Consider the following 26577-nt stretch of genomic DNA (forward strand, 5'->3'; position numbering starts at 1 on the left):
ACTTCGGTATGTAACGGTGAGTTTGATGGCCTATAACTCAAAAACGGGTTAAGCAAACAACAAAAAGTAAACAACACTAAGCTTGCGATGAATCAAAAATTAATATTACTATTTAAAAATTCCAAAGAAAAAATTTCATTGTTGAGCAAAAACCTTAATCTTTTTTCATTTGCCTCTAATGACTTTTGGGACCAAAATTTTTCGCATTTTTATTTTTTCAAAATAAGCTTCATGTCATTGCAAATCGACATGCAAAAAATTAGAAAGGTGTTCTTTCTATAAGTTCCTCATTTTCCCGCAAACAAAATGGGTTTCGGAGGGGTTGATACGACCCCAGCACGCCGTTTCGCTTCTAATAGAGCTAGAGCCTCGCGGAAAAAACGAGCGTGTGTGCCGTTACAAGTCGCAGCGATTGGTACCCGATTTTAAGGTCTCAGATTAACCGGTAGCGTCTGAGGTCAGGTCACGTGACTGAAGTTACGGGTTTGGTTTTTAGTAAATAACTTCGCAAAAAATGGCCGCAGAGCCGCGATTTTGGCATCATTGTGTTCGCCTAGCTCAGGTGCATCGAATGGTATACTTTTTGCTAGGGTGAGGTCAACTTAAGTAGTTGACCTCGGGTCAAGGTCAGGTCAGAGCCCCTCAGGTCACGAAGCTGGGCAAAGGGTATCATATGGCATATCATTCGATTCGGAAGGTCTTCCCGAGTCCATTGGTGGCTTTCCCGACTCCCTAGCTCCATTTGATCGGGAGTTATTGACGAAAAACTCGTACGACCCTAGTGACGTCATAAATGACGTCACGCAAGGTTAACAATGCAAAAGTAAAGCATTGGACTTTGCGAGGAGTGCATGAAATCACGATACCATGTACGTGGAATAGTTTTAGATCATTCTCGGCACCAAAATAACAGTTTATATATTTCCCCATTGATTTATAACAGTGATGTCACGTGACCGACCTGAACTCATGTAACCTTGAAAAATTCCCAGATATACGAGTTGTGAGCCCTCTGGAGGACACAATGTATGCGTCCTGTAACTTTCATCTCGGACAGCTATGGTCATTGGCGTCCAAAACAATGTCAGAACCAAACAGCCTTTTTCACCCTCGTGCTTATAGGAAAGAGGGTTGGATGAACCCTCTTTTCACTTTTTTCAGATGACTCAGACTTAAATTGAAATTACAGTAACCGGTGATGTCACTAGGCAGCTTTACCACGCCATTTGTAAGCTCCCCTCCCGAAATCACTATTCGAAACCGTTATCGTGACGTAAAATAAATACATTTATAGAAAGAACACCTTCCTAATTTTTTGCATACTTCTTAACAATGAGCCAAATATTTTTTAAAGAAATAAAAATTCAAAAAAAAATTTGGTCCCAAAGTCCAAAAAATACAAATGATAGAAAACTCGATATGTCATATATCAAAAATAGCGTATTTTTCGAAATTTCAAAAATACATATTAATCTCTGTTTCATTGCAAGTTCAATGTTATATAACATTTGGCATTTGAATAATCCGTCTTAGAGTTACAGCCCGCCAAACTTAGCGCTGCAAAGCAAGATCCAAAAAATGTTATATACCATAACTCAAAAAATACTTATCTGATAAGCCTGAAATTATTACAGATGGATTCAGAGCCCCTGATTACCCCTGAGGCCATTTCTCGTCAAATTCCGAGAGATGAGGGTGTCAAATTGGAAAAAAGTGGTACGATCTATCGTGGAATGCCCCAGCTCTTTCAACGCTCTTTCGCTAGCTTCGGGTCAGATTTCATCCCAGGTCTATGTTTTGCCCATAGAAGGCAAACAGCTATCTGGACAGATTCTGCCGAAACATTTGCTTTGCAATAACTTTAGATTCCGTGAGTTTGTATGGTATTTACATATGTTGTCTTGTCACCACTGTGTTTATCTCTTTGAGACGCGTCACATGAGTTAAAATTTGACCATTCAGAATTAACGTTAAAACGACCTCAGGTCAACGTTATGTCCAGATCGAAAAAGGACCTCCTGCTGCATATGAATGGATCCGTGTTGTTGAGCTGAACTATGAACACCTTCCAGGTGCTGTCATCGCTCTACCGCGTCTTCGTCAAAAGTTGTAGGAAAAAAATGCTGGTGGCCATCGATGGACATTTCCACTAATGACCTTTCGAGTCATCACTCGCCATAAGTTGCACCCTGTCCCTGGCAATGATGAGCTGATTTGTCATGGCTCCAAAGATATTTTGCGTTTCTGACGAACTTTTTCAAAGCAGGAGGCATTCGTGCTTTTTATAATTTCTCATTATTTTCTAATGATGAGGTCACGTATTTGACCTGCCTCCAGATCATAGATGTAAATCCTCAGAATCATGAATTGCTGACACGTATGTATAACCCCATACATTAGGTATACAGTGTACCAAATTTCGAAGTTATGGGAGAATAGCTACAAGAATGGCGAGAGGGGAAAGTTTGATAGAGGTATACCGTATAACTGAACTTGACATAGCGACCTGACCTTAAGTGACCAGTGATAATTTTTACGCAAGTGATGTAGGTAGGTATACCTACCTAATAGGTTATACCAAATTTCGCGGCGCTGCACGCCGCTTTGTTACACGCGCACACATGCACATACGCACGCACAAAACTGGCAAGCGTGGCAAAAAAAAAACACCCCTACCCATCGGGTGAAGACTAGAAACCCGACCCCCCCCCCCCCACTCAAAAATCCGTGGCGACGCCCCTGTCAGTATGCTACTGGAGGCTAGTTGACCTCACTGTCTATACCTGCGTCCGGCGTCGGTGATGACTCGGTGACCTAACCGATTCGCCATTTTCGCGAGGCTTCTCATTTTATACACGTGAGCGCAGATAGCAAGGCTAAATGCCGAAATGTCGCGTCCCAAACTACCACCTCATGACATGACATTAGCCTTCCTCTTTGTGATGGTGCATTTTCGCTCGGGCGGCGGCTAATTATCCAGTAATATCGAGTTTATGTATTGTAATGCATGTAATGCATGTAATGCATGCATGACCATTGACCATCGAAATATGATAGTGATACATATCTAACACATAACATAAGATATTTACGTGGCGTTTATTCTACGAGATATTTAGGTGTTGCTTATCCGACAAACATTGAAATGGTGCATCCAACAGCGACATCATCACCGGGTTCACCATGGGGAGACGGCGATCCGACCGACGACGGCCGTTCTTTTCGCGGTGAGGATACCTGAGTGGCATATCCGCCAAGCCCCGTTCCATTTCCGTCGCTGTGTTGTCATGTTTACTGCTCGCTGTTTGTCGTCCTCGCGCGGTCCTACTATTGTCTTTGCTCCTCCTCCTCCTCCTCCCACATCCGGATCAGTGGGTGCGGCACCCTACCTCCTCCTTCGGCGACCCTTCTCCCCGGCGCACCTGCAACAACACGCTCGGGCTGACATTTGGCCCGCCCCACCCCCTCCTCGCCCCCCCTCCTGTGACGGAGACGACAGACGTGTGACGGATACGGCCGCCAGCTCTGACCCGCCACCTCCTCGTTTCAGCCGCCGCCGCCGCCATGCCGCCCCAGCCACCCGTCCGGCTCGCCGGCCTGCTGCTGGTGACGTCACTGGTCCCCGGTGAGTGATGACGTCAGTGGGTACAGCGGCGTTAGCTGTTTGTTGTCGGAGCCGCCTCGGAGCGGTCCTCGGCGCCGCAGAGGATGGACCTGTCAGCACGGCACGGAGCCGTGCAAACGGCACCGGCGCCGCCGGGATCGGCCGCCACTCGGTGTGTCTGTCAGACCGGTCCGACATGTCCGCCAGCTCCTGTATAGTGGTGACAAACTGTGGAGCGGAGCGCTCCCGCAGCAGCCCTCCTCTCGCCCCCCCCCCCCCTCACTCCCGGTAGACCTCACCTGTGCTGAGTATGTATGCCGGCACCGTCTAAACCCCAGGGGCACGTTTCTACGATCGATGTTCCGCTCATTAAAACAGACGTAAGTTACGCGCGACCCGAGCCCCTCGGCGGACCACCAGTGGATCGGAGGTGTGCAGCATTTCCATTGCAAGTTCGAGAGGCTCGCCTGGCACGTGAATGCTATGTTAGATGTTATCAATCTAATCAATCTATACCGGAATGTTTTGCATCGATTGTGTTTGATCTGATGATTTGGAAGGATCGCTCGCAAATAGGAGCATTGTTTTATTACTGAATTAGATAGTTCTTGCCTGTTACTGAAGTTGCCACTGACTTGTTCGGTAGAACTCGGCCAAAGTATTATTCTCGAAGTTTGAAAACTAGCATTTCGCAAGCCTAGCACAGGAGTACGATCCAGTTTTTCTTTCATCTCACCGGTCCCACTGTGTCGCTGTCACGTGTCCGCAAGCACCAGTCAGCTGATGGCCGTTTTGTGACGTCACGCCCCACGGGGACCGGGCCACGTGGTCCTGCGGTCTCCCCCCCCCCCCAGCTCTCCGTCGCCATTTGTCCGTGACCCCCCCCCCCCCCCCCCGCCGCATGGCTCGCCGCTGCCGACACGCCGACAGCGGCGGCGGCAGCGACTGCAGTGCGCCACAAGTCGAATGCCCTGCCATCGTCGCCCGGTCGACCGCTCCGGCGCCATCGCCCACCCCCCTCCTCTCTCCTCCCCCTCCGCAGAGCACCGCCGGGGGTGCCGCTGTCTGCCCACCACACGTCAAAGGTATTAATTGGGCGCCATTACGTGCTGGCCGTCCCGGGGCGCCGTGACGCGCCCCAGTGAGCCCCGGGCGCCCCGCCGAGCGCCGCGGGCGCCGACTGATGGGTCGGATGACACAGCGCTTCCTAGAGACAGAATCTCTGCACTAGCTCGTCTGTGGAGGTTGGCAGATGGAGAAGGGTGCGCTGTGGTACCTAGGACGTGGTAGTATTACGGGGTTTTCCAGTGAGGCCACTCAAGGCTTCCACTGACGTTTTTCAGTCGATATCGATGCGTGCACGTCATCGGTCGAAAGTCATAGGCCAGAAGACTCGAAATGAGGCTGAAAAGTGGAGCTGTGACTAAGACAGAGATAAAGACTGAGACTGAGAATGACTGAAAACTGAAACCAAGATGAAGACTACAAAACTGAGACTGAGGTGGAAACGGATACTGCCTTCTGAGCTTTGAGCGGCCTTCCTCAGAGTCCGCAGCGAACAGCACCCATTAGTCACCAATCATTCGTTTCCGGCTTACGTCTGGAGAGCGATATCCGTGTCACAACACACGGTCGTCAAGTGCAGTGCAGACTGAGAGTGCACCAAAGATCAGCGCGAGGCAGTTATCGCTGACGGCACCACCCGTCACGCGGAGGCGGTATAAGACAGGTCCGATTGATGTCTGCCCACGCTGTGTGATTTATTTTCTGTAAATACCACCTCGGGTGAGTTGTATCGCGTGGCGCCCTCGCAGCGCTGATTCAGTTTCCTTCCGGGGTCAGCTGAGTTGTGGTAGGGTTAATTAGGTCGCTCTCGCTGCCGGCTAAATTAGCCGCCGAATTACGGGTGTGGAGAGCTCGGCCGTATGTGTTCCTTTCATTACGGAGAGTCATTGCGATGACCTGTCGCAGAGAGGGGTGATAACGCTGCCAACAGCGCCACCGAGGAGCAGAGCGCGAGTAAAATTAGACGGGATTGGTGGTGCTGAGCTTTTCAGCTACTTGCGAATCAATTTATTTTGCATTTACCAGACCAAACGTCTGCTGAGTTCCCTCCCTGACGTCTTTATTTCTGTCATACTGAAAATGCATCAGTTACCACATTCTTTTGGTTACCGTCATTTCATGGATGCACTGTTCTTCAATGAGACACACTGAACTCAAATCTATTTATGTTCATTAAATCAAGGCTGCCTAATGCAACTACGCAGGTGGCTACATTCGTCGTAATAGGACATTACATGTATTCATGAGTTAGTATATTATCATTGGCGAATGACAGATACTGTTTCAGCCAGGCATGCGTGAGTTTATCTGTTAAATGCACGATCGGTGTGAATTTCTTTGTTGGCTCCAGTGATTAGTACTTATGTCAAGACAACACTAGCCAGAGCCCGCATAAAGCGTCATGTTTCTGAGCTATGTTTATGGTCATATGGTCTAATCAATGAAATCACTTCAGTCATGTTACAGTGAACCAATTAGGTACATACAAACCCTTACTAGCACATTGACATGGTGCGGCAACAACATCATTTATGACGCAAAATGTCTGGAAATGATCTTAGAAAATGATCTGCAGATCACTCGCACATATCAACAAACGATAACTCACTTTAACACAAAGCATCCGGTTATAATCACATTGCATTTTCCTTTATTTGTGTTTCCCTCGGCACCGTTATAACTAAAAAAGAACATTTTCCTCAATATGGCTCATTTAATTTCGATGGAGACCACTTCAAGGAAGCAGGAGGCGCGGACAATGGCCGGACAGCTGGCCGTGTTTAACGTCAGTCACCATTACGTGAACAAACGACCGCCAACTGCCTGCAAATTCGTTCCTGCAACCGCGCTTCCTCAAGCCTCAGTGGCTGGCAAGCGCATCGTGCTGCACCACTGCTGCTTTGTGACCTCCGGCTCGCCGCTCTGAAATTAATGGCCGCGATCCATTGGCGCTGTTTTTCCTGTAAATATGCCACTCCTCTGGCCTCTTTTCCGACTTGAGATCTCCAGAAAAACCGGCCGGCGTCATATCACGGGCTCGTTTTACGTGTCGCGTCCCTCGCGACACGGGCGAGCGGAGTCGAGCGGCATTGTCCCCGTGTCGCTCTCCCCCCCCCCCGCTCCCTCCGTGGGGACAGGCAACAGACGGCGGTGGGGAGTGAGAACCCCACCCCTCTGTTCCACGCGTGCGTGTGTGACACTGTAGACCGCCGCTCTGTGCCGGCGTCACTACCTCTCACCACGCGCAGTTAGACTCCCAGGGCAGCCGCAATGCCGCCAGACCGGTCACGTGACCGCACAGTCACCCTCCCGGGGAGCCGCTGGTCCGGGTCACGTGACCACCTGACGCCACGCAGACGGCCACTGACGAAGATTCATCGCTGGAAAACAGAGTCGTCTGTGCGGGGCTGGCAGTGACGCTGAGCCCCGGGGACGGCCCGGCTCGGCCACCCTGTGGGGAGGAGGCCTGTGGGCGGGTGAACGAATGGCCGGCTGATGTCACCGTCAAAGGCTGTCAATGAAAACGGGAGCTCTGTCGCGTGCCCGTGCAGATTGCGAAACCGGTTGCGACATGGTGGTGTACTGGGCGTTCTGGGAGACGTGGCTTCATCCATCTGCGAGCGGCGGCGTCATTAGGCAGGCCTGCTGACTGTGGATACACACGCTCCTGGGAACCCTGGCCGCGGTCTGCGACCTCGGTGGTTGACTGGTGCTTCACAGAATAGGAGTATTTAATCACCACTGAAATTTTTTCGCATATCTCATAGGTTTTCAGGTCAAAGTTGGGTGCTCAAGAATAGGCATGCTGAATAAATTTCACGTAATTATGCCTTGTTAGCCAAAATGTGACTTCAATGTTGAGAACAGCTATGTTCCGAGTAAATAACGCAAGACGAAGCCGCATTTTTTAAAGAAGGGGCGCGAGGGTCTGCCGCACCGACTGTGGCAGACTCTGCAGAACAGTATCCTCTAAGCGCAGACGACGGCCGCCGGTCCGTCTCTCCGTCTCAGAGCAGCCGGCCAGCCCGCCCGCGCGGCGGTCCGGCCGGCTCAGGTGCCGCTGCCGCCTGCCGTCCATCCGATGCTGTGCCGCTAAACAACACTGTGCTGCGGCACAGCCTACCCACTGCGCGGCTGCCCAGAATGAACGGCAGAAGAGGTCCCGACGTGGAATGATCGACAGGGATGATCGCGATCCAATCGGATCATATACATTTGGTATTTGTTTTTGCGTTCGGAAGCTCAAGAGCCTATCTTCCAGCTGGAATCCTAACCAAATATGAATTATCTCGGCACGTTGTGGGCTAGTTCACAAGAAGCTGCTGCTGCAGAGGGACGCCAGAGTTCACATTGAAACCACAGCGTCTGGGCGGGGTATATTGAAACCGCAGCGTCTGGGCGTCGTACATATGCTCGCGGTCGGACGCACATTCTGCTGGCTCGTCTCTGCGCCTGAGGCGGCGCGAGGTTTGTTTATCTAAGCGCGGAGGCTGCCACGCATGTAGTGGTGCTTCAGTCCAGCCTGAGGACACACTACGGCGCCACTGCAGGCGGTTACGTGCGACACCCAACTGAATGTTGATTTTTCTGAATGCTACCTAAATATAAATTGTCAGAGAGAATGAATATAATAAGCAGAAGGAAACTGCTTAGAGAAATGAAGAAATATGATCTATGTTGATGATGCATGGCGCCGCCATTTCACATAGTGAGTTAGCAGATTCGAAAGAGATCCAATAAACCAAAATGGGGTTATCAAGCCTCGTTTATTCCAGCGATGATTTTCACAATTTTAAGTCGCCATGCTGATTGTGGGATTTGTAGATGGCAGCCGTGAAATATTCGTCTACACAGCGCCTTTCGCGCCCCTCACTGCACTGACGCCAGCCCTTCACTGCCGACCTGTGCCCCCCCCCCCTCCGATCGGTCACGTGACCGGCTGTCAGCGTCGTCGCCGTCCGTCGTGGGCGTTGTGCCGTCGAGCCACCGATGACAGGTGCCAGATGGTGAGCACCGGCCGAGCAATAAGGCCGTAAATCGCACCACTCAGTACCCAAACATAACTCTTCGTGTCCGCCGGCGCACAGTGCGCGCCCCGCCGTGTTTTATGCTTCCTGCCGGCCGGCGAAATATATGAGTAGTGCTTAGTCGTATGAAGAGCTCCGGATGGACGGTTCGACCCTGCCCGACCCACCCGACCCGGCCGGCCGCCTGGCCTCGGCCCTGTTTACTGGTGTTCTTCGACGAAGTTGGCCGGAGTGTGTCTGCTGTAGGGTGTCTGGAACGTTCCCAGTGTTGACCTTACTCATATGTTTATTTCGGAGAGGCGCTGGGGCTATCGGCGCTGCTGGCCAGTCCACAGCGGTAAACAGTTCACTGGACTGGACTGGACTGGTGGTACAGGACTGAACGGGACTGGACGGGATGGGACGGAGGGACGGAGGGAGACTGAAGGGCCTGTATGGATGGGTATTGGGTATGGACCGGACATGCCACAGAAGACCCCGGACAAGACGGAACGAGACTGGACTGGACGGCATGGGACTGGACGGGACTTGATGGACTAGACGGGTGGGCACTGGACTGACACTACCAGCCAGTGATGTCAGAGTCGGACTGGCTGGTCATTGGTGACTTGGTAGGCATCGAGGCTTCCTTGGTCTCACGAGCCAAATCATAAAGACCGGAGACCAGAGCTGTGGGTTGCGCATTTTGTTCGTTTCACCGAACTATTTCTATCAATTGTGAGTGTCGTACTGACTTAAAAGTCACCGTCCAGCACAAGAAGAAGATCTATTCTGCTCTCCTCTACACCTTCCAGCCAACTGAACTCACAATCCCCCTCCTGGCACATCCACAGCTCGCAGACACACATCTCACATCATAACCAGCCAATCATGCTCCCATACGTCATGCCCGGCCCAGCTACTTGCAGGGTGTAACTCGGCCCTGCCGGCATCAGATGCCGGCGGCTATGACCAACGCTGGGTCACCGGTTCACAGCTCGACGCTGAAGCTGACTCACACTTATACGGCTCACATTCATCCTTGCGTCACGCTACATCACCCCCTGGTTCTGAAGAACCACATTACTCTACATGTTACATGTCATTCAATCAACGCATCAACTACATCCTCTGGCACACCATCGCCATATCTTTCCGGCTCTCTTCGAACACGCGTACCACGCCGCAGCGTCGCAGGCACGAACGTTTCACTCTCGTCTGCGGACACATCGGACCCGGTCGGTGGATCGGGGTCCGGGGACTGAGCGACGCTGGGCGGCCGCGTGTCCGACTCCGTCACATCACTCGGAGCTGGCGACACACACACGCCATCACACTCGCTGTCATCAGACCACTCCACCGTTGGCGCTCGCAGAGCCCCTGGCCTCGGACATTCAGGGACGGTCAACCGATGTCGGAGGTTTCGCACATGTCGTGGGACATTATCGACTTCGATTGTCTGGGCCGAAACGACGCCTGTCACAATACCCTCGTCTGACTTTACAAAACATCGGTCGCCCCGCCGCCAAACCCACACCTTGTCCCCTACCTGGTATACACCGGGTTTCTTCAGCGGCAGGGCGTCACCAGGCTCGTCTGAGGTTCTGCGGGGCGTCACGTCAACGTCTCGGCCAGGGTGTCGAAGCACCCCGTTGATTGGAGCTGTGGCCGGGTCACTGCCATCCTTCGGTGTCACGTTGTATCGATGGACTGCTTCAGCAACGGAGCAGGACTGCCGGGCCACCATCACTTTGATGGTACGATGATGGCGCTCGACGATGCCGTTCCCGCCGGGCTCGTAGGCAGCGCGGAACCGGATGGATACGTCCCAGCGAGCCGCGAACGCTAACATGACCCGGCCACGGAACTCTGTCGCATTGTCCGTGAGTATTTCCGCCGGGGCTCCACGCTCTAGAAACACGTTCTCCAGCTCACTCACAATCTCCAGAGCTCCTGCCCGGCGAAGCCGTCGCCATATGGCGTACCTCGACGGCCCGCAGTCCACCAGCGTCAGGTATGGGTGGCCGTGCACGTGGGTGACATCCATGGCCAGGCGATCCCACGTGCGTTCTGTTCCGAGTGACCCACCGGGCCAGCGCTCCGGCGCCGGGTCAATCGAGGCACACGTCTGGCATCGTCTGACCACGTCTCGCACAGCTGGTTTTGACACCCGCCTCACCCCCAGCTCACGTCGGGCGTACCACAACGTTCTCCTCACTCCTTGGTGACCGATGTTTTCGTGGATGGTGCGGATGTCACTCGCTGAGGCACTTGTGATGGCAGCGACAGCCACCGGTTGTGCTTTGGACGAATCAGTGGTTGGCTGGTCGGCAGTCTGCAGCCAGGCGTTGGGCACCCGCGTCACCTCATCAGCACGGTTGACCGCTGACGCGACCAGCTCGATAGTGACCTCCAGTTCGTACTCGATGACGAGCTGACGGAAAACAGCCACGCGCCGTCGGATAAGCATTTCGGACTGCGCCTTGGTTCGCAGCCTTGCCTTACCCGACAGCGCGTCACTCAGCCAGCGGTGCACCGTCACCGAGTCTGTCCGGAGCGTCAGGCGACGGAAGCCCCATGCTACCGCCAGGTTGACACCGTTGAGAGCGGCATCCAGTTCTGAGATATTGATGTGCACGTCCCTCTCCGATTCGGCACGCAGCCAGGACGCGTCCTCGATGATGGCGCCCGTGTCAGGGTCAGTGAGCACGACACCGCGGGCGATGGAGCTGGCGTCGGTCCACACCACGACGCTCGTCCCTGTCACACACCACTGGCCGCGTGCCGGGTCACATGCTCGAAACCGCCGTGACACCTCATCCACCTCACGTTGTAGTTCCTCGCTGACGATCGGAGTGTCCCAGTCCGGGCTGAGGCGGTTGGCAGTCCGCTTCATCCATGCAGCGGCCGGCCGCAGCCAGCCTGCGACCGGCACATGAGATGTCAGCTGGCCGGCCCACGCGAAGACAGATCGCCGCGTTAGCACGGGTGGAGCCTGCGTTGGTGACTCCCCGTCCCTACTCCACTGGAGTGCCGGCCCGTCGCTCTCGGCGACACGAAGGCCCAGCATACGTGCACCGGTCGCGACCCGCTCCGGCGGCTTGCATGTGAGCCCGAATCGAGCGAAGTGCTCGGCAACCTCATCAGCCGAGACCACCGCTTCGTTGACCAGCAGATCATCGGCGTAAGGCAGCACTGCCTCTGCCAACCCGGGGCTCTGTGCGAGCACCTTCCTGACCACAGCCTTCATGATCAGAGGCGCGATACTGAGCCCAAAGCCGACCCTGGTCAGGCAGTACCGCCGCCCTTGCACGATGACTGTCTGGTACGGCCACAGGGCCGGGTCCACACGAAGCTGAAGAAAAGCTTTCTTCAGATCCAGGACAGCGACCCGGCGTCCGTGACGTCGCCACCTTCGCAGCTCTTCCACGCAGACGTCAGCGTCGGCTGTGTGACGTGTCAGGTGTTGATTGAGTTCCCGATAATCTAACACCGGCCGCACCTTGTCCTTCGCTGCCTGAGTAACCACCATCAACGGGATCAATCCCTGTGCGGGACCGTACATCGTCTCATCGTATTCGCGCAGCCAGCCCTCACTAATCCACAGCGCCAGCTCTGCATCGAATTTTTCACGCGCACAACTCGGCACACCGTACTGAGCTATCGAGTTTCCAAGCGGGGGCGGAGCCACGCCACCGGCCCATTTCCAACGGACTGTCCACACATCATCGAACACAGCCGTGAAGTCAGTCTCGTCAATCCTTAGCTCCGGCTCCGTGTCGACCGCTCGACACACCTCCCGCTCCGGCGGGACCTCACGCTGCACCACAGCAGCCGTGTCGACCGCACGACACACCTCCCGCTCCGGCGGGGCCTCACGCTGCACCACAGTAGCCGTGTCGACCGCTCGACACACCTCCCGCTCCGGCGGGACCTCACGCTGCACCACAGCAGCCGTGTCAACCGCTCGACACACCTCCCGCTCCGGCGGGGCCTCACGCTGCACCACAGCAGCCGTGTCGACCGCTCGACACACCTCCCGCTCCGGCGGGGCCTCACGCTGCACCACAGCAGCCGTGTCGACGCTCGCAACTGGGTTGTCGCTCCCGAAGCGAACGGATCCTCCACTTACACTCACGCCCTGCAGGGCGTCAATGCCGGTCATGCCCAGCAACACGTCTACGCCCAGCAACCGGGCCGGTACGACGACCGCCCGCACACTCACTGTCGCCCCGCGCACTCCAAGGCTGACCACAGCCCGCCCACAGCACAGCACCGGGCTGTCGTTGACAGCGACCAAGCTGGCGTCACTCCGCTCCCAGCAGGACACCATGCCCTTCCACACCACTGTCTCGCTGCACCCTGTGTCGACGAGTGCTCGGCACTTGCGCCCATTTACATTGATGTCGATGATGGGGGCTCTTGGGTCACTGCGGCAGCTGGCGACGGCGGAGCCCGTGGCGCTGATGTAGCGCCGTCGCCGTGCCCGTTTGGGCAGAGCCGGGCGATGTGGCCTACCTGGTTACAGGTCCAACACCGCAGTGGTGGACGGCGACCCGTCCCTCTGGCTCCCCGCTGCTGCTGTACATATGATGGCGGCGGCTGGACGACAGCCACCGATGCAGTCGCTCTCTCCCTGGCCGCCATCGCCAACGTTGACCTAGCGACGGCGACGGCTCGCTCCAAGGAGAGAGTTTCATCTCCAGCACTGTTACGTACTGTTAGCCGCATCTCCGGCGGCAGACCTTGCAGGAAGTGCGTCGTCATCACTTCGTTGGACACTGAACCTATGAGGGATATCAGCCGCTTGACTGATCCCAGGTAGGCATCCACAGACTCGCCCGGTTGTAGACGTCGGTGATACAGCTCATACATAGCCGCGTCGGGTCCCAATGCAAATGCACGATGCAGTTTTTGGCGGACGATTGCAGCATCCCGCTGCTCGGTGGAGGAGAGGGTGGCCCACACCTCGTACGCCTGGTCCCTCAGGCGTGTGGGTATGACAGCGGCCAGTGACACACGACGCAGGGCACACAGCTGTGTCGCCTGCTCCAGCCATCTGACGACGTCACCGCTGCCGTCGAACTCCGGTATTGCCCGCAGATCGAATGCAGGCGCAGGAAACTCTGGTTCCATGGTATTGGTACCAGCTACCGGTGCACCACTGCCCTCTTCTACGTCAGACATAATCACAACACTTAGTCGAGAAGGCCGAAATAGCTTGTCGTACTGACTTAAAAGTCACCGTCCAGCACAAGAAGAAGATCTATTCTGCTCTCCTCTACACCTTCCAGCCAACTGAACTCACAATCCCCCTCCTGGCACATCCACAGCTCGCAGACACACATCTCACATCATCACCAACCAATCGCGCTGTCATACGTCATATATCTCACATCATAACCAGCCAATCATGCTCCCATACGTCATGCCCGGCCCAGCTACTTGCAGGGTGTAACTCGGCCCTGCCGGCATCAGATGCCGGCGGCTATGACCAACGCTGGGTCACCGGTTCACAGCTCGACGCTGAAGCTGACTCACACTTATACGGCTCACATTCATCCTTGCGTCACGCTACAGTGAGACGTGTTTTTGAAAATTATAGCACGCAGGTGGCAAATCATTGAATTCTATCATTGAACCATTGCAGCCTGGCTGTGGCGTCTCGCAATCCGTTCCATATCGCCTCCTGTCTGTCGACGACGGTGCGATCATCGTCGACACGCTCTCAATCGCCAGTATTCAGTCGGGCGCTGGGCACTGCCGTCCGCGGCGCCCCCCCCCCCCCCCCACGTCCTCTGTTTATTCAGAGCCTAATTATGTGAACACTCAGCGAACCGCGGCTGCAGCGCTGTCGTCGTACAGAAGGCATGTCTGGAGCCCTAATGATTCCGCTGGAGGGCGGCGTTTAACGATTATTAAAAATATGCTTCAAGCTCGACCGGTGTGCATCGCAGCGGAAGCTTTGAACATTCGACTGATTTTGCGGGTGACGGCCGCGCGGGTTCTGTTTCGTAATCGGCCCTGAGCTTTGTATGACGTCACACTAGCAACTGGTGACGTCACACTGAGGCTGACGTTCACTGTGATATGCCGAAATCGCCGACTTTTTGCGGGGTTGGCAACAACAGTAACTTGTCAGTGAAAACGGCTGCCCTGAAATATCACCCAGCCGCCAGGGGCGGATCCAAGGGGGGGGTCACATGGGTCATGGCCCCCCCCCCTTGAGGCCCGGGGGCCCAAAGACCTGCCAGGGGCACCACCGGCCTATCAGGGGTATCACAGTCCTGACAGGGGCACCACAGGACCGCCAGGGGCACCACAGGCCTAGCAGGGACACCACGGGCCTGGTGCCCCTGGGCCCTGACAGGACTGTAACGCCCCTGACAAGCCTGAAGTGTCCCCGGCAGGCACGTGGTGCCCCTGACAGGCCTGAGGCGCCCCTGCAAGGCCGGTGGTGCCCCTGGCAGGCCTGTGGTGTCCATGGCAGGCCTGTAGTGCCCTTGCTAGGCCTCTGGTGCCCCTGACAGGCTTGTAATGCCCCTGGAAGGACTGTGGTGCCCCTGGGCCCTGACAAGCCTGAGGTGCCCCTGACAGGCCAGTGGTGCCCTTGCTAGGCCTGTGGTGCCCCTGGCAGGCCTCTGGTGCCCCTGACAGGCTTGCGGTGCCCTTGGAAGGACTGTGGTGTCCCTGGGCCCTGACAAGCCTGAGGTGCCCCTGACAGGCCCGTGGTGCCCTTGTTAGGCCTGTGGTGCCCCTGGCAGGCCTCTGGTGCCCTTGCTAGGCCACTGGTGCCCCTGGCAGACCTCTGGTACCCCTGAAAAGTCTGAAGTGCCCCTCGGCAGGCCCGTGGTGCCCCTGACAGGCCCAAGGTGCCCCTGCGAGGCCGGTGGTGCCCCTGGCAGACCTCTGGTGCCCCTGGCAGGTCTGTGGTGCCCCTGGCAGGTCTGTGGCGCCCCTGGCAGACCTGTGTTGACTGGTGCCCCTGCTAAGTCGCTGGTGCCCCTCACAGACCTGTGGTGCCCCTGGGCCTTGACAAGCCTGAGATGCCTGGCTATGACAGGCTCGTGGTGCCCCTGATAGACCAGTGGTGCCCTTGCTAGGCCTGTAGTGCCCCTGGCAGGCCTCTGGTGCCCCTGCTACCCCTGCGCCCGGAGAGGACTATGGTGCCCCTGAAAAGCCTGAAGTGCCTCTCGACAGGCCCGTGGTGCCCCTGGGCCCTGACAGGCCCAAGTTACCCCTGCGAGGTCGGTGGTGCTCCTGGCAGGCCTCTGGTGCCCCTGGCAGGTCTGTGGTGCCCCTGGCAGGCCTGTGTTGACTGGTGCCCTTGCTAGGCCGCTGGTGCCCCTCACAGGCCTGGGGTGCCCCTGGAAGGACTGTGGCGCCCCTGCCCCTAGGGGTGCTCATGGGCCCAACAGGCCCGTTGTGCCCCTGACAGGCCTGCCGTGTATACTTGCTAGACCTGCGGTGCCCCTGCTTCCTGGCAGGCCTGTGGTGCCCCTGGCGGACCTGTGGCGCCCCTACAAGGCCGTAGGTGCCCCTGACAAGCCTGAAGTGTCAAGGACAGACCCTTTAGACGCCAGGGTCAAGTTCGTCGGACTGACAACGATTTGCTTACCTGATAACGTTCCTGGTAAGTACTCACTACTCAGCGTCCACAACATATATACACATAGCACATTCATATATACTTGCTTACAATTGGTAAATGTGGTTGTGGCTAAGAGTTAAGATACTGACTAAAAATAAAAAATAAAAATAAAAAAACTGAAAATGGGGGCACCACCAAAATGAAGTGGACGAAATCCGTTGAGTTTTTAATTTTGGGTAGGGGAGAGTGGGGCAAAGCGGCCACCCGGGGCAAAGCGGCCATCCATCGTTTTAGCCCTCCACAGCTGGCGTCAGTTCCAATTTATGATTTCCAATTATACTTTTCTTTGCGGTCGTTCGAATGAGCCAGACCGGGGTTTCAGGCCCATCGCCATTGTTCTGTGAAACACGGAAAAGCATTTCTTGCCAGGTTACCAATTATGTTTACAATTTTTAAATGTTATTTTATTCCATAACCGTTTGGAATTTTTATAAGCGTTTTTGTCCATGCATTGCGTGGTTATCGTAAATGCCTTCTACCAATTTTAATGCTTTTTACCCCACTAATAGCTGAGCTGGAATATTTTTGTCTCGGACGGTATGCGCGGGGCAAAGCGGCCGGGGCAAAGTGGCCAGCCCCCAATTGGCCATAAGTTGTTTCCATCTGGATAAAAACATTATTTATATTCAAATGTGTCGTCATGCATTCATCTTGGCCACTTTTTGGTTACATGAGTTACCAAATTATGCAATTAAATGTTTTTCCAAGAAAATTCTTTCTTTGTTTAGCAATAGGCGGGAAGATAACAAAGTAAACATCAATCTTCCCTTAAACCTTGTCACCATCAAATACCCTAGTCGTGCATGAGGCAACTATTCTGTTTCTCATATCGGGACTTGAGAAGTCGCCAGTGGCCGCTTTGCCTCAGGGATGGGGCAAAGTGGCCAATATGCTATAGGCTTAAAGTTTTGTCAATATCTCCCATATGTGAACGCCTTTGGAAATGAAACGCAGTTGGAATAAAAGACAATTTAATAGGGATCACATTGGTATAGAAAGAATCTTTCCAAGTTTAAAAATCAAGCGTCGGCATCGTTAGAAACGTTAGGGTGGCCGCTTTGCCCCACTCTCCCCTATAGGTAGGGGCACCACTTCGATTCATGACCCTCCCCTTGGAGTTTTCCTGGATCCGCCCCTGCCAGCCGCACCTGACGACAGTTAGCCGCTTCCTGAAACTGGCTGTTTAACAGACCATTGGTTGGCGGCTGCACGAGTATTATCGAATATATGGGCTGTACTGGCGTGTTTCACCGCCATCTTCACCAGTCTACGATATGTCGGCTTCTGAGCCTCAGATTCCCAGCCGAAATTCTTGAATTTTAGATTGGCATATTTGGACACAGTCTGATATATGAAAATCCAGCGGCTGCGCTTCATTGTTTTTAATTAATTCATTCATTACACTAATTATAATGCAATAGATATTGGATTACATCTAAAACTTTTTATGTAAAAAACCAAAAAACTACTGGACGCTCCTTAGAAAGAGGCTATGATGAGACTCAATGTTGTCTTGAGTTGGTAAGGAATAAGTTTCGAGTCCATGGCTCGAGGGCGCCCCTCAGGCGTCCGAGTCACGTGCTCACCGGTCGCCTCAGGTTGGAGGGGGCGGCGGGCGATGCCCCGGGGTGCGCCGGCGGCACCTGGTCGCTGCCGGGGAGTGCCGGTGTCTGGAGAGTCGCAGGCCGCCTCCGTGGCGTGCCCGGCCCCGTTAATGAGGCTCCGCGGCTGCACGGCGGACCACGGGGCGCGGCCGAGCGTCACTGACGAGAGCTGACGGCACGGTGCCGCCGGCACGAACCGCGGTGCCGCCGGCAGCAGACGACAAAATAAAACCGGCCGCGCCGCCGGCCCTAGGTAAACAGGGAACGGAAACGAGCTGGTGAAATACCGACCTGGCTCAGAGCTGCTGCAACTCAGAATTTTCCGGAAAAATTACTTTCTAGCCTTTTTATCGGTCGTCTGTGAATTACAATGATTTGAGGATAATAAATTGAATCACTTATCCCCAATATGTGTGATATTTGTAAAAGTAGCGTGCCTCCTGCTAAAATCGATCATACCGAAGCCCACGATTCGTGGGCCGCGAATCACGATATCTGCTACCCGATCTCGTTGGTGTTCTGGTAGTAATCTCTGAAATGCTGGGATCGTCGGCGGCGGCCCGTGCTCACCCCTCCTGAATTGCACCCCAGTCGGTCTGGGCTCCGTCAGAGACCACCCGGTGTATCTGGAGAGACTTGAACTGACGGCCGTCACTCGGCACCGCGGCCATTTTTGTTCGCTCCGATCCCCGAGTGGGCAAGTCGCCGGGGGCGTTTTTACGCCAGCAGCGTCAACCCCCTCGACCGGCCTGTGTGTCTGTGCGCCGTTTTTGTCACGAGGTGAAACAGACATGAGCGGAGTGGGGCATGGGTGAACAGGGGTGAATGCGCAGTGAACAGTGATGAACAGAAACGCGCAGGGGTGAGCATGCAGAAGAACAGGAACGAGCACAAATGGATATGTTTGGTGAAATCAAACTCATCTGACGCAGGTTTTCATATTCGATACCTGATGAAAGAACCCTCTTGTCATTTATCCCCCAGCAAACCTCAAAATCGTGCGCAGTGTTTCCTCCTACCGAATGGGACTCGCTGAGGTCAGCCGAACTGAGCCGCTCGCCCCGCTCGTGCCGTTCAGATCCCACAGGGCCGGTCCGCCCGTTTTTACGGCTGTCCGGCAGCCCCTCCGGCGCGGGATCACTCCGGGACCAGCACCGGTCCTGGTCAGGTCAACACGGCCGTTCGGGTCGACCGTCTGCGTGTGGGAGTGTGAGTGGGACAGACTGGAGCGGCTGTGTCAGCGCGTCTGCCGCCTCGGCCGCACCGGAGAGAGATGGATCGGGGGTGGCACCGACAGGAGGGCAGGGAGCGTGGGGAGGGGTAGCGTGTCCCACAGAGGATAGTAGGCCGGTGGGTGCCACTGTCATGCCAAAAGGACAGAGGGGTAAGTGTGTGGTGACCTTTTTAGCAGGCCGGTTGCCAATCATGTGTCACGCTGTATCAGATAGATTCAGTTTGATGTGATGCAGCTGGTGATATTTTGTGAGGAGGTGAGAACAGCTGGGCAGCAGCCGCGGCTGGGCAATCTCTGGCTTACGTCTATATCTCTAGTCAAAGCCGCAATCAATCATGGAAGATTTAACTAAGCCATCGAAGAGGTGAAATGTTTTGACTTGGTCTGCTCGTTCGGGCGCCCGCGATTAGAAGCAGCATTAGCGATGACTAACCACATGTCTTCCTACTTCTCAAACTCCCATTCCCTGCGCATTCAGCCCGATCTGCGTGTCTCACTCGGCACGTGGAGCGCTCCGATTTGGCGAGCTTCGAGCGTCTCGCTCGCCGCCACAGCAGTGACAACTAACAAGCACTGATTGTGAATCACAAGCACTCATTGCGTTATAGCCGGAAATGGTGGTCTGCGCCCGGCGTCTGGTTGTTCGAACTCACTGTCCCTCGCTTGCTGGAGCACTAAGTTGTATGTAAGGCAGGTATATGTAAGGCATAGGTAAGGCATAATGTATATTTAAGGCATAGGCATATGTCAGGTATAGGCAAAGTGTATTTTGTCAAACTACTCACTGTTCCTCGGTTGTTGTAGGAGAGGGTGATGCTATCTGCCACGCCATCTGATGATATCACAGTGAAGCAACATACGGTGGTTCTAACTCGACACCGCACTCCCTGTGTCATAGTGCAGGTGTTCACCGTGGTGCTCCACAGTCCTCTGGCAGTGGGTGGACGAGCTGGCCTTCCGGTCCTGTGCACAGCTCTTGGTGTAGCCGCCCGTTCTGTGAACTCTCCGGACCTGACTCAGACAGCGTGGTCGAGCCATACCCCCTGGACCAGTGCGTGGCATCATGGGGCTCGTTACGAGCTGACCAGAGCCCGTCAGCGCAGTGTCCCCGGCAGTAAAAACGGCCCATCGTGACGGCACTAACTGTGCCGGTTACTGCCGAGGAAAACACCGGCCGTGTGTACTCTGTCATGTAACGGCCAGTCGTCGCCCCGTCTCCTGAGGTCATCGCCTCACAGGGCAGACGCAGAGCCGCGACGCAGTCGTCCGCGCGGGTCTCATTGAGCAATGTGCTGACCTCATCAGAATTCCAGGTCTCATCATCGCCGCGATTTAGCATCGACGGATATGCGTTCCTTATATTTGGGTGTCATTTATTTTCAGCTAATCTAACTTCCATATGACATGCGAGTTGACATGTATAACTGATACGGAACTTAAATTATCTTTAACACAGAAATGACAGGCACATGCTTAGAAAACACATATCAGTTTAGTATGTAGGTATAACTAATATAGTTCCTAGACGTGTATGTCTGTGTGTTTTAATGACGTCACTCTGTGTCTGTTGCAGCCTGCGTGGCGCTGGTGATGAATGACGTCATCGTTCCGCCGTACGTCGTGCGAGGTCACACGGGTCACCTGCGCTGCGACTACAGCGCCCAGGACGAGCAGATCTACTCGGTCAAGTGGTACAAAAACTCGCGCGAGTTTTACCGATACAAGCCGGGCTCGCTGCAGCCAGTCATCACATTCCCCGTGGATGGATTCGTCGTCAATGTGAGTTTGAACTGATTTTTTCTTTCTTTATAGGTATGGTAGTCTTTTGAACCATACCTATATGCAGTTCATTTAACCCGCGCGGGGCTGGGGGGGGTAAATTTTACCCCCCCTCGCGAATTTTTGCGATATCTCAAAAACGGCGGCGCGCAGCGCCGCCAAACTTTCAGTACCTTTTCTTACATCAATTTGACACGTTCCCTGAAAATTTGAGCGAAATCCGTCGGAAAAGTTTTGAGAAATTGACGTTTTAGTGACGTCATGTTCGCCATTTTCGCCTCAAAAACGGCAAAAGTTCAAACGCCGCTAACATCTTCATTTTTAAAGGAATCAAGACGTAACAAAAAAGGTTATACGTAATTTTACTTTGTCTATCAAATGCCTATCTCGGTTTTTTGAAAATTTTGGATTTTGGCCTAATTTTTTTCAAAAAACTGACTTTTTTGGGAAAATCATTATAAAATCCAAAATTTTGAGTCTATCAAAAAAACCGGAATATATGTCAGAGAAGTGGTCTATGTGCACCTACATACCAAATTTTAGAAGAATCGGTTCAAAAATGTGGGAGTTATTCAAAATTTTATGACGTCACGACACACAAAATTTTTGAAAAATGACTTTTTTGGAAGTTCTAGACCTCGTACGGAAACAAAAATAGCACCATTCGATTCGCCGTGAAAAACTGCATCAGATAGACACCTTTTTAGGCCTTAACAACCAACTTCAAAATTTGACCTCACTTGACCTGACCTTGACCTGACCTCGACCTGAAATTCATCCAGAGGTGGTCCATATCACTTATTGAGTGTGCCTATTGAATTCTATGAGTAAAATGACCCATAAAACATGTGTCGCACATGCCCTTTTCTATATTTTGTTTTTTGGTGACCTGACCTGACCTGACCTGACCTTGACCTTGACCTCTGAATGATATTGTATGCAACGAATATTGTCTTGGTAGCCTAAGAACACGTTTTGGGCGATCAGTCTCAGTCCATGACTCCATTCTTCGGCAACTACGGTGCAAGGCCGATACTGTAGAAACTTGCAATTTGTACCCTTGACCTGACCTTGACCTTGACCTCAAACTTTAAATTAAGTACATGTTTTTAGTAGTTCGTGATGAGAGCTTTCGATTGGCGTTTGAATTTTCCAAATCGGACCATTAGTTCGGGAGATAACAGGGGGGGTAAAATTTACCCCCCCCCCCAGCCCCGCGCGTTCGGCTGGAGACCCCAGCCCCGCGCGGGTTAACTGATGTCGCTCAACGCACGTTGCGCCATTAGTCGTCTGGCGCACATTTCGCCACGATGAGGTCACACCGATCGACCGTCACCCTATCGCCTGTCACGACAGCACGCCAGTGCGCAGCAGCCTCCGTACGCATGGCGTATCCGTCTGTCAGCCTGGCGCATACGTCTGTCAGCTGAGGTGGCCGCAGAGGTGGCAAGCTCAACTCAGCGCTGCCACGTCCAGCGCTGATGGGTGCCCGGGGATGGAGGCTGAGGGGGGTGGGGCGGATGGTTCATGTCAGTTTCCGAGGTCGGCAGGGGGAAGGGGGTGGGTGGAGGAGGAGGTGATGTCATTCTAGGCCTCCCTGGCCTCCTGAAGTGCTGTAGGCCCATGGAAGCTCATGAACGGTCTTCTTATGTAGTTCGCAGAATGATAGGTGGTATTCTGCACATTGAATAGGTATTCGAATTTGATTCATTTCGCATCACGATCACACAGGTAGTGTGAGATACAATCAACCATGAAACAGGTTTGTCAATAGACCAAATGAAGAGGAATTTTTCGGACGACTAATGTCAACGAGGGCGTTAGATATGGATCTATTCATGTTTGATCTTACTTACCTCGAGTTGTAGCTCCAAGCTAATTACGGCATACTTGGGTGCTACTTGGATAGGTACTAGGATGAAGATCTATCATACTTGGACGGCATACTTGGATGAAGATCTATTTATTCACTTTCCGTATTTACTGCGATTGTTACGTTGCATGACCGTTGATTGGTAATTCTGATCCTTCCCTATATATTGAAATTGGAACTACTTATTTGCGGCTTTATCCATCTGTAAGAATGCAACTGTTCACTGAGTCTTGTGGCTGCGTTAGCGGCCACTGCGACACGAACAGATACATTCTGTAAGCTCTGCGCCGGATCCGCCGCAGCTGATGATGACTGCGGCGAAACTGGCGCGGCTAATGAGGGATCAGAGCTGTAATGGACCTTGTTACCGACAGGTTATCTGGCATCGTTAGCTCCACACGTAGCTCTTACGTGCTCAGGTGTTGGCTGTCGGAAAGAGCGGCAAAAACGGCGGTCTCTGAGGATCGGTTACCATGGCTACTTATCGGGACGCATCCAATTGGCCATTAGTTGGTAGTTATTGTAATAATTGCTCGTAAGAGCTGAGACATCGGACATCGGATATGGGACAGTTTTTGCGAGTCGACAATTTTTCCATGGTAATGATTGAAAATAATCAAAATAGCCCTCTCCACCAGCACAGCATCTTTTCAAAGGCATATAAATTCTTTATTTTGTCCAAAAATATATTGCCTCACTTTGTCATTGCTAGCATGCTGTTTTATGTTACCACCTCCAGACTGAAAGGGTCTGACACCTTCCTCTTCCACCCGCTTTCAAAGAGAGAGAAAAAGAGAGACGCCTTCCTCTTTTGGTCCCTTCTCTCTTTCTCCCTCTCCCCCACTTACTCTTGTCTCGTGTCCCCGGCAGACGGCGCAGTCCAACGAGCACGACCTCTACCTGAACCAGGTGGACCTGGACGCGGCCGGATCGTACCGCTGCGAGGTCACCTCCGGTGCGCCCTTCTTCTGGACCGTGCAGAAGGCAAAGGACGTGCAGGTAGTCGGTAAGTGACACAGAAGAGTGTTCTTTGCGCTGCATTGCTGTAGTTGGTCAGTGGATGTTTGCCGAAGTTGAAAATCAAAAATATATAAGCTTTTTTAATCTCGATCTCTTTTGACGTGAACACATGACGTTTTTGTCTGAGCCATTGGGACCTAACCTGTCATATGCAGTTTCAGAAAAGGAGCAAACCAGTTTTCCATACTATATCCCATTAAATGCACCATTAGCGCTAGTTCATGTATTTGTGTGTGTTATTTCGACTCCAACAGAGATATTCAATGTTTCGCCTTGCTTGGTGGGACCTTTGGAATAGCTGAACACTGATGAGCCCGCTCCCAAGTGCAGCTCTTCTTTGTGGTGACCGACGTGAGCAGGTGTTATATTCCACTCCATAAGAATTCCCCGGCGCTGTTTTACTTCAAAGTCAGCCGCGGCAGCAGCGCATGACAGGACTGCCTTCAAGTAATGTGAGTCGTCAGGTATGAGAAATGAACACGGAGCTAACACCTCCGCCGGGAGTGTTCAGCGAACTGCGGCGCGGCCGGCGCATGCAGACGGGGGCGGGCCGGCCGGCCAGACGGATGGCCCGCTCTGAGCCGGCCCAGCAGCTGTGTCCCGGTCCGCAGGCCCCGGTGGATGCGGCGCTAACCGCACTCGCGGGAGGCGCCCGTTCGCGGAAGGCTCTCCACTGCGCCGCGGCCCGTGCGGCTCGGTCGCGGTCGGCCGGCCGCCGCCCTCGGCCGTGACCGGCTGAGTTACGTGTCCCGTCCACTTCAAAGGAGTGGCGTGTGTCTCCGCCGGCCGCACGTGTGTGGCCGGGCGGCCGCTATTTTTGCTCTTGATCTTGCTCGTGCCGTGCGCTATATTTATACCTGAGTTGAGACTGAAGGACCGACGACGCCTCGTTGACGATTTAGCCTCCGTTTTCTGAGGGCGGGCTCGCTGCCGGCGATTTCTTTTCAGTGAGCCGATGTGTCGCCTGTCGTGATCGCCTCCCCTCCTTCGCTGGGCGCACGTACGTCCACCCATCTGGTGATACCATCTGGTGCCGGACGACGGTCGACGGCAGCCCGCATTAGTCGCCACACAAAGCCGGGGGCAGTTTAGGAGCGCCGTCGGACGTCGGCCCGTCGGCCCGTCCCGTCGTCTCTCCGTCGGCGGCGGCGAGAGACGACGGTCGGCGGCGGCGCGTTATTGCGGATTAGCGATTTGTGACGGTTGTGGCGCACCGCCGCCGAGTGGACGATCAGTGGCGCGCCTTTGACTCAGAAGTGATCGGCGCCGGCGGGCGGCCGTCTGATGTCGTCTTACGAGCCGGCCGCGGCGGGGCTGCTACTGGCCTTTACACGACCCTCTCCACGGGGGAGGGTGCTGACCACCGCTGATTCTCAGAAGGCTGAGGGGATGGAGCCCTATCTATCGCCTGTTCTTGTCAGCCCGAACGACGGGTTGTGAAGAAAGGGCTGATTTGCAGATCTGCAGAGTTGTCATCAACAAAGGCGTGACTATAAACGCCTCACAGACGCTCAAAGTGTGCAATAATGAGTCAGTTGTCTTCCCAGTTTCAGCTGACGATATGCTTGATGACGACATAAGATTCGTCTGCATAAGTCATAACTTTGCGAATGAGGCTTCTGTCTGCTCCGTTCTGATGAAGCTGCGTAATTTCTATAAAAAAATATCTGACGAATCATTTTCCCGGCATTGCAAACTCACTCCCGATCTACGACAGCTATCACCCCCGACCCATTTGACCCTCACACGGTGACTGACTATTGACCTCTGACCTCTGATATACTCGAACCTCCCCTCTGTTCTCCGCCGCAGACCTGCCGGACGCTGTACCGTCGATCCGTGGCCACCTGCCCAGCTACCGTGTGGGCGAGGTGATGAAGCTCAACTGCTCCTCGTACCGGTCGTACCCGCCGGTCAAGCTGCACTGGTACGTCAACGAGGAGCCCGTAAGTAGGGTACGTGACGCGACACGCACGGTTTCGTTCCGCTCTGGTTTGGTTCGCGTTGTGAGACGTCTCCAAGATCAGGCGAACGACTCCGGCTACCGGGACAGCTTGGAGTTACGGGGGCAGGGGATTAACTGGATTGTAATATTTTAGTAGTGGGGGCTAACGATGTAACTGCTGAATGGATTTATATTTGCCAACTAATAGAGGCACTAAACCTACTAAATGGATTTATATTTGCCAACTAATAGAGGGACTAAACCTACTAACTCTTCTAATTGGTGTTATTCTACGAATCTTGCGGCTCTTTATTGCATTGAAGTTTTTGAACTTTCCATTGAATCTTTGAACGAAGAACGCTTGACAGCAGATTTATAAATGCCTATCTACCTGTCGATAGAAATGATGATAGGACAACAACGATAAATCCAATGCTATCCGAAAACGTTCAATAAAAGTGAGTTATATATGTCAGGTAACTGTGCAGAATACAACCATATGGGTACAACCCTTGGTGGTCAAATTAGACGCAATCCTGAAGGGTCTCACAACGCTTTTAGCATGCTTAATGTTGGTCATGATGCAGTGGTGGCATGCATTCTCGTGACGTACAAGATGCTTCAAATTTATGTTTGTGTTTTGAATTGGTTTCAGGGCCTTTACCTGTTTTGTTTTACGTCTCATAAATCATGCACGTTTTGTTTAATTGTCATGGAGTGTTTCCATCGCTCACAAACGTTCAGATGAAGTATAAACTAAAACGTGGCTAACAATTAAAACAGGGTAGGTTGGTA

At 53.6% G+C, this 26577-nt stretch overlaps 1 protein-coding gene across 1 annotated transcript in view; it reads left to right on the forward strand.

Moving 5' to 3' along the window:
• LOC122372181 overlaps positions 1-25951 on the forward strand; it is a 54198-nt gene extending 28247 nt beyond the window's left edge. The window contains exons 2-5 of the mRNA XM_043349080.1: positions 3551-3625; positions 20739-20944; positions 23688-23823; positions 25650-25951. Coding sequence (XP_043205015.1) covers positions 3565-3625; positions 20739-20944; positions 23688-23823; positions 25650-25936 — 690 coding nt within the window. The 5' untranslated portion in view covers positions 3551-3564 and the 3' untranslated portion in view covers positions 25937-25951. The remainder of the gene's footprint in view (positions 1-3550; positions 3626-20738; positions 20945-23687; positions 23824-25649) is intronic.
• Positions 25952-26577: the final 626 nt, after the last annotated feature.

Source organism: Amphibalanus amphitrite, unplaced genomic scaffold, assembly GCF_019059575.1.
Source record: "Amphibalanus amphitrite isolate SeventyFive unplaced genomic scaffold, NRLGWU_Aamphi_draft 001326F_arrow, whole genome shotgun sequence".
Classification (NCBI taxonomy): Eukaryota; Metazoa; Arthropoda; class Thecostraca; order Balanomorpha; family Balanidae; genus Amphibalanus; species Amphibalanus amphitrite.